Genomic DNA, 8,596 nt, shown 5'->3' with positions numbered 1-8,596 from the left:
AAATTCAAACAATACAAGTTAATTTGGTCAGCAAATTAGGTCAGCCCTGGCCTGCCCTTGTATTGTTAGGACACAGAAGATCCATCAAAAGAATTATGACTAACTGGGTCAGGGTTAACAAGGTTCAAATTGCACTAGCCAAATTGGGCAATGCCCCCCCCCCCCCATGGAAATAAGACGGATTCTTCTCCTCTTGTTTTTTTAAATGCTCATAAATCGTCTTTGATGAATGTGCATTTGCGCACGTTTAGGATTTTGTTTATTCGACTCTGCAGCCGAGGAGGTTTTTAATATTCAGGTCAATCCTTCACCCCCTGGATGGCATCCAAAAGCACGGTGGAGGATAACTTCAGGTCTGTGAAGTGCAGTTCTTAATGACATGTATAATAACGATATAATTATGAGCTAATATAATAAGCAAAATTAATTACATGAATTATATTAATATATTTCCCATGTGTATTAGGCTATTAGGCTGTATAGTTAAGTTTAAAGCAAAGACATGGTGAACGCAGCGTAACTGTAAACCCATCGAATTGGATTCAAAAGTGAAATCGACAGGATTCCCTCAGGTGTATAGAAACATCTGTCGACTGTGAAAGACACTTGGAGACTATCATCTCTATCTCTCTCAGAGTTTTGAGATAAAGATTTCACAGATGAATATGCTGGAAACATCAAGCTCTGATTCTCCAGCTTCAGGCAAGAAGCTTTGCAAACAATCCTCCCTTTTATGTTTCTTGTTATGCAGGGCTACGGGAAGGGTATGGGTTCAATATAAACTATAAAATAAACAAAGCCTAGCTCTCATTAGGCAAGGCTCATCTGACAAGCACAGATTGTATGTGTCATATAATCCTCAGCAGCTGATGCCCAATGGCAGCACACAACAACAAGGGCACGGGCAGAACCAACAGAACGCTTTAGGAAAAGTTTAGGTCAAATCCTCTTGCTGAGCTTGCCTTGCGTAATACTCATTTGGAACAACCACCATGCCTATCAATTATTTGAGTCGACATGATTTCCAGATGAAATTATAAAATTGAATGTGGACTGGATTGCCAGATCAGATGGGAATGGGGTGGCTCTCCGACTTCATATGGCCAATCTGTGGTCAGACAAAAAAAAATTCAGCCCAATCAGAGAACGAGAATATTTGTGGAGGTATGTCTGTAGCCTACTCTGGCGGTGTGCAGTTCTGTGCACAAGACATTTGGTGCTGATCGGTCCAATGGTTTGCAAGATTAGCTCCTCACAGACTGTCCACAGAGGGACAAACCCTCATAGACAGAGCTAGACTACTGCAGAGTCACTCCGTACAAACCACTTCTTGACAACACCAAGGTGATTTTTTTAAATATTACTTCATACACATATTTGTCATTTGCTGACATCATGCCATGATTCTGAGAGGCATGCATTGATTAGAACATGAGACAACAGAAGCTTGGCTCCTCTTCTGTCTTTGTAAGCCAGGACGTGAAACGGCTATGCAAAAGAGATGCATTAACTAGGACCGCACACTGCAGTCATGCATAAATGAAATGGCAATGTCGTTATATGATATGTTTTATGAGGCTAATGGTTATTTTCATCTAAGATATTATACATGTGTTCTGAAAAAAGCTTCAATCAACACAGCTTTCAAATTTGTTCACAGGTACCCCTGAAACATGACTGTCATAAACATTCAGATTTCAAATATAAAGTACTCACCACATGTGCTATGGGTGTTAGAAATTTGCTGGGACAGCAATTAGCACTGCTGCATTCTGCATTGTTTATTAAAATGCATTTTTATCCGCTATTTCTCTCAAACGGAGTGCGTTCGGAAAATTCACATTTGCACATCCGGACTATAAAGCGCACCTGAATATACAGTAAGCCGCACCAGCTAAACTTAGGGAAAAAAACAAATGTGTACATATACAAGCCACACTGGACTATAAGCTGCATAGAGGCCATAGCCGACAATAGAGATAGATTTAGAATGCTTTGGACGTTAGCTGTACAAATCCATAGATTAGCCGCACCGTTGTATAGGCTGCAGGGTTCAAAGCATGGGAAAAATTAGCGGCTTATAGTCCGGAAATTACGGTAGTTTGTAACATCATGATGTTCCGAGTGAACAGAACAATGGCAAACCAAAGGACATCTTGCCAAGGCACGAATATGTGACGTGAATCCTGGCCAATCGGTTAAGTTGACAGATTGGTTAGACCAATCAGGGAAGCCGGTGCTCACACACTTCCCAAACACACAGAGATTGGGTGCATCCCCCACAGACCCATAGACAGACAGATAGTGTTGTTTTTCGGAAACAGTTGGTCCGATCACTGCACATATGGAACACACAACTCCTCCATACAAGGGTCAGATGGTGCCCGAGTTATACCCGGGACAGCAGACAGAACACAGGTTTCATGAATTAATGAGCCAAAACACATTCCATGTTCATATTATAAGTTAACATGACCAAAAAACAGCAGCTTGTTTCCCACAATTCAAATGACTTGATTATTTTGATCTCCCTGGTGTGTGAATGCATCATGAAAATTATTCAACGCCAGAAAAACAACAAGAGTTTAGCTATTGCAGTGTTTGAGTGACATTAATGTGATGGGTGGACAGCAGAGAGACCCATTGTTTTACCTGAATCATATGCAATATTAATGTGGGAGGGACATTAGGGGGGGAAATAAATGCTGTTATATAAACAGCATTTGATTGATTAAAAAAGGTTATTATGTCTGTATCAGAAATTACTTGACAGGTGAGAAACTTTAGTTAAACTTGTACTTGTAAGTACTTGTACTTGAATGTTGACATGAAATAATAATCACATTTAGTGTTTAATTAGCGTGAAAACATTTGTTTTTGTGATTAGATCAGCAGGTACTAACCAATTTTAATTAAAGCTAAATTCTAAGTCTCTCCATCCCTAAAAACTAGCAGCATCTCCTAATGGGAGATGAAAACATTAGTGAAACGGATTAATCAAACATTTGGCCAAGTGTGCAATTATCCATCTCTCAGTGGAGAGAGGTCATTAGGACTTCATGAGCAATTGCAACCTATAAATAAAAGATCAGAAAACAGTGAAATTTACGGGAAAGACAGCAGTTGAGTCTCCAGGGCAACTGTGTCATCCTGCTGACAATTGTGGTGTATTGTTGTTCTGAGGACCAAACAATGAAGTAGCCTACCTCTGTAAATTTGATAGACAGCCTGCTATACTGCAGTTTTCTTAGGACTACTAATTTTGGGTGTCTCGGCCAGTGGATATGAGTGTGTTATGAGATGTGCCGACATGTTGGGGACAATGGACATAGAAAAAGTTTGATTAATTATAAATAAGAATGGCCATATAAACACAGATGAAACATTTATATATTTTTAAATCCACCTGCCATATACATGATACATTTAGAATCACCTTAACTTCCCAAACCCCTGCTTAGACAAAGATGTTAGATGATGTTCTTTGTCCACTGAAAGGGCCCTAAATGTAGCAAAGAAAACACTGGTTGTTGTTTTTAATGTCTGTGGCACTGTGGCAGTGCATCCAAGGTGGTCTGAGAGGATAAAACCCCATGAGAGTGGTCTGTGGGAGCAGAAAGGGTTGCCAAATGTTTACGTTTCAGCAAGCTATTTGCATTGTCTGCTGGGAGACAATCAGTGCGCAATTCCCTCCAAGAAGGATTAGAGAGATAAGATAGGAGCCAAATGGATTTTACACTCATCTGACAAGGAGTTGTTTACAAAGACAAACTTTCAGAAGAATTGAAAAGAGTTTTGTGAACTATTTTGAGCTGAGAGAGGAGAATGGATGCATAGCAGCAATGTGTAGCGCCGCGGTTTGACTCCTCAATATATGGCTGAACTTTTCAGGTTGTTTAAACAAAAACTATGCATATTCATTATGCCTGTCCCCAGAGGCAGATGGGAACCAATGAGCACGGAGGAGATGGATTGAAACTCTTTTAAGCTAGGGTTGCAACTCTGCCAACTTTGATAAAAAAAAGTTCTGGCCATGGTTCCACTTTGCTAAGGACTGCAGTGTGGACCTCAAATAAATGTGTTTCGAATAAACAGATATTTTCAGTGAGGGGGACCCCACAATTAGTAATTTGAGACTCTCTCCGCGTGTGGGTCCCAGTCCAATTCTCTGGAATCAATCAGAGCTCCCAAAGGAACTCCCCGCTCCCCTTAATCTCCTGGTTTTATTACTTTCCAGACAGTCGGCCTGTTTCACCCTACCCCCATTTCTCTTTTGTACTGATCTCTAGCAAAGCCAAGGAGGGGCCTTTTTTCTCTCTTTCTCCTCTCCCCTTTGCTTCTACCACATGGAGGAGAGGGTCTTTTATCACTCTCCACATGCAACAGCTCAACAGCTAGCTAGATGTGGTCCATCACCAGAAGACCTCTCTTCTCTCCACATTCTCATAACCTGAACAGTAACCCTATAAAAACGAAGGCTGCATTTTGAACATCCAATACACCCCCCACACTACACACACACACACACACACACACACACACACACACACACACACACACACCAGTCAATTCAACTACTACTTTCACTGATGAACTGGGTTGTTGAAAGGGGAAGCTATTTGTGTTGAATCATATTAATTTGCCATGATGAAGTAGTCTATGTGAGCTGTTGAGTCTTTATCTTAAAAACATTAAATTGCCTATGATGAGGTATGTGTTGTGTATGTTATTCTAATGGGCGAAAGTGCATGCGATTTCTTTTCATCACTCTTCCACAGTGACTCAGTCACATGTGCTTGAGTGATTAAAGTAGCCTACACAGACTGTGCCGAAGAATAGAGCTGAGCAAGTCAGTAGTACCTGAATTAATTTAACTTTAAGACTAGCATAACAGGAGGAGTCTAAATTCACCTAAGCAATACGACCAATGCACATACATACACATACATACATACTCTCTGCTCGTTCAAAAGGATTTAACAGAAGCAAATGCATTGTGTGCCGTTTATCCATCAGCTAAACCTGTATTGACGCCCAGGTAATGAGATGTCTGCTGGACTGATGATGCTCGCTTAATACCTGACAGTGAGCCCTAATGAGTCTTCAGCCTCAGACAGTGCATGGTTTTTACAGACCCAGGCCAGGTCCTTGCCAGTGCCACCCTCCTTCAGTTATATGATTGCAATGGCAGACATAGCCGATTCTAGGCTACACATGCCATTTTAACTGGCAAATAACAATACAAAAAAATCCCAGTGCGTTTTGGTGAAAACGTCAGTGAGGTGTACAGTAGGCAGATCGGATGGCATACAAATAGAAAGATCTGTCGACATTACCGATAGAACACCTCAGAGTCAGCAGACAATAGGGACTTGAGAGAAAGAGTGTAGCATTGTATCAACATAGAAATATAGGAAGGGATTTTACATTTTATATCCAATAATTAAATTACACTGCTTTAGCAGTGTAATTAAAAAGCAGTGTAAGATTTGATGTTCCATTTGAAAACGGAGAACATCAAATATCAAAGAGGCCTTTTGTATACTATTGAAATAGTTTGGTGAAAAAATGCTGCTAATTGTCCCAAAGTGTCTAAAAAAGACTGCTGCTATTTGTTTAAAAAAGGCTTCATATCCTGTATAACAAGTATATAACGACGCAATCTAGCTAAAAGCTCTGTTTTAACACAATGCTGTATAGTGTGTACCCATCCAACTGTATGTTCTTTCCCCATTTCTTTAAACGGTTTTACTTTTTTCATTATTTTGACACTTGCTTTGGCAATGTAAACGTATTCCTCGTGCCAATAAAGCTCCTTTGAATTGAATTGAAAACACATAGCTGGGTACCTTGAAACTGTAGTGTATAGCATGTCTGTTGCTGTTGGAGCTAATAACTTGCATTCCAATGTTTACTAACTCGTGATACATTGTAACTTTTAACGGGGGCATTCAACAATAACATGTTGCATTCTGGAGACAATGTTGCGAATGCCTTACCTTTGTCGACATGTCTTGTTGCCACGGTGGTCGCCGTGCAGAGAAAGGTGAGACAGAGGAGAGAGAGGGGCGACCGTGCTCCCCGCTCGGCCATCACTTTTCAAAAAAGAAATCTTTGCAGGCTTCTCGAACCCCGGGCAAAATCCGTGTTTTTATATCCTCGGCCACCTCCTGAAATACACTCCCAAGACAAAACGGAGGAGGAAAAAAAAGTTCAATGTCTCACTTACGAAATATACCCAAACATCCGGAACCAGCGACTTTTAAAACTGGCCCGGATGAAACATGTAGATGGTTCGGAAAGAAACCGCAGGTTAAAGTGTTTTCTCAACTTGGTCGAGGCTTTTTTTTTTGGGGAGGGGGGGGGAGTCGAAGGAAAACTGAAATCAATCCATTGCCGCGGCGGCACCGGCACAGGCAAACACGCGCTATTATTACACGATAATACACCGATACGATCTATTCCGATGTACGTGCCAGACGCGTAAAACCCAAGAATAGCGACAATAGAAAAGATATGAAGATCCGACTCAGCTCGGAGTAGAAACGCCAGCGCAGCCACCTCCTGCTCACGAACAGAACGTAGACGCAGCAGCGCATGGAAGGGCTGGATTCCCACACGGCTCCCCGGAAAACAGGGTGTGGAGTAGAGAGCTACCACGGAAGTTGGGATTGTGGCTTACTGTACAGGCAAAACCTAAAACATGGTAAGGTGTTTACGAGTCGACTGACTCCCACTCACATGCTGTTATAGCATAGCCCCAGCCCCCAACCAGGCAAAATCACAACTCGCTCAAACAATTGATTTGATCTGATTGATCTATTTTGAGATTTCCTGATGCAGCTATAAAAATAATATCTGGGATAAAAAATATTGACTATTGATTGATTGATTGAAGTATAACAGATTGGAGAATTACAGTAGGCTAGGCCTACAATTCAAGCACAACTAAATACAACTTTTAACTTGTTTACAATATTCATCATAAGAGGGCAGTTTGAGTATGAGTCGTGACTCGTATAGCCTAGACTCAGGCTACTTGCAGGTGTGTCAGGAATGGACGGGCGTTGTTTGGATTATGGATATGTGGATTTATTTTCAGTTTGGTCACTGTCTTTCGGATCCATTTAACGTTTTATCATTCATTCATTCACTCACTCATTCATTCATTCACTCACTCACTCACTCATTCATTCATTCACTCACTCACTCATTCATTCATTCATTCATTCATTCGTTCATTCTCATTCATGGGTTATATATTTTGTCTCCCTGCTCTTCGATTGAGACATTTAGATCGTGTCAAAGGTCCATTTGTCTCACCTACACACAGATCTGACACGAATTTTTACCTGAAGGTCAAGATTAAATTAATCTCCTGAGCAAGCAGGCAGGCTCTTAGCTAAAGTTATATGTAGGATGATAAATAGCATATCTTTACTTTGGCAAACATTGCATGATGATCGTTGGATTGTTGGTAGCCTCAACTAGTTCAAAAATATCTTAAGTAAAGTAAAGTAAACTATTGAATTATAATAATTTGCCGCTCTATTGTAATCTCATATAACTCATTCATGAAGGCTAGACCTATAAAGCCCCTTCATGTGGCCTATATATGCTTGGGGTGTATAGCTGCAGTCAACATTATTGTTTATTTATGTTTAATCCATTCCAAATATTAGGAAAACTGTATTTCCTGTAGATAAACAAGATACAGCATTATTTACATTTCATCCAAACATGACTCACAGAGACAGATATATGTGCATGCTGGCTGTAAATCAAACAATGAGATTGAGTCTTACATTTCAGATCAAGTTGCTTAAAATTAAGGTCCGGAGGAGGTAGAGTGCAGTTACCGCAGTTTTGGGGTTTAAAAGTCTAGCCTAAATAGCCTAATGATCAAATTTGAACATAAAATCTAAGATTCTTTTACATAAATATTTGTAGATAATTACAAGGCTTTCTTGTATCCTATTCATCATTAGCCTATACTGCAGTGAAATAGATACGAGATAAAAGAGAAGAAAAACAATGCTGTCTTGCTTTAGTGTGTGAGCTGAGCATTGACAGAGAAGGACAATGAAGACATGCCTGTTTGGAAAGCAGCAAGATAACACAGCACACTTAGAAACATGGAAGAGCTCCACCAACTGGTTCAAGTGTTCTATAACATGCTAGTGGAGATAATTCCCCTTATGTGCATGACAAAGCATTATGCCATTGGGTTAAGTGTCTCATAGTTGAGTTGACATTCAGTAAAACGTATATTATATAAAACGTCATTGGTGAATGCCCCCTTCACCCTCCTTTTTTCCTTTTTTTGTGCAGTCCACAAAGTCCACATACCTTTATTATTGAACTGACACTGTACTGTTCTATTAGCCTTTGGTCATATTATCCCATTTTGGTGTTAGCATTATGTTATGCTTTAGCTATTGAAAAATAGCAGATCTACAAGCTCTACAATGCTTGTAGGTCTGCTATTTTTGAAAAATCGACTGACATAGAAACATAGCTTTTTCAGAAAACTGTCAGGATGTAGAAGACATTTTTAGAATCTGATCTCAGGTCAAAATGGGTTAACCCTGGCTAG

At 40.2% G+C, this 8,596-nt stretch overlaps 1 protein-coding gene across 4 annotated transcripts in view; it reads right to left on the bottom strand.

The window, feature by feature from the left end:
* Positions 1-6,603, bottom strand: part of neo1a (neogenin 1a) — a 180,999-nt gene extending 174,396 nt beyond the window's left edge. For all 4 annotated transcript variants that reach the window (XM_080768351.1, XM_080768352.1, XM_080768353.1 and 1 more), the window contains exon 1: positions 6,000-6,603. In XM_080768351.1, coding sequence (XP_080624477.1) covers positions 6,000-6,093 — 94 coding nt within the window. In that variant the 5' untranslated portion in view covers positions 6,094-6,603. The remainder of the gene's footprint in view (positions 1-5,999) is intronic.
* Positions 6,604-8,596: the final 1,993 nt, after the last annotated feature.

This window comes from Protomyctophum bolini (assembly GCF_963924005.1).
Source record: "Protomyctophum bolini genome assembly, chromosome: 1".
In the NCBI taxonomy this organism is placed as follows: Eukaryota; Metazoa; Chordata; class Actinopteri; order Myctophiformes; family Myctophidae; genus Protomyctophum; species Protomyctophum bolini.
The sequence above is the reverse complement of the archived record's forward strand: the minus strand, read 5'-3'. Positions and strand labels throughout refer to the sequence as shown.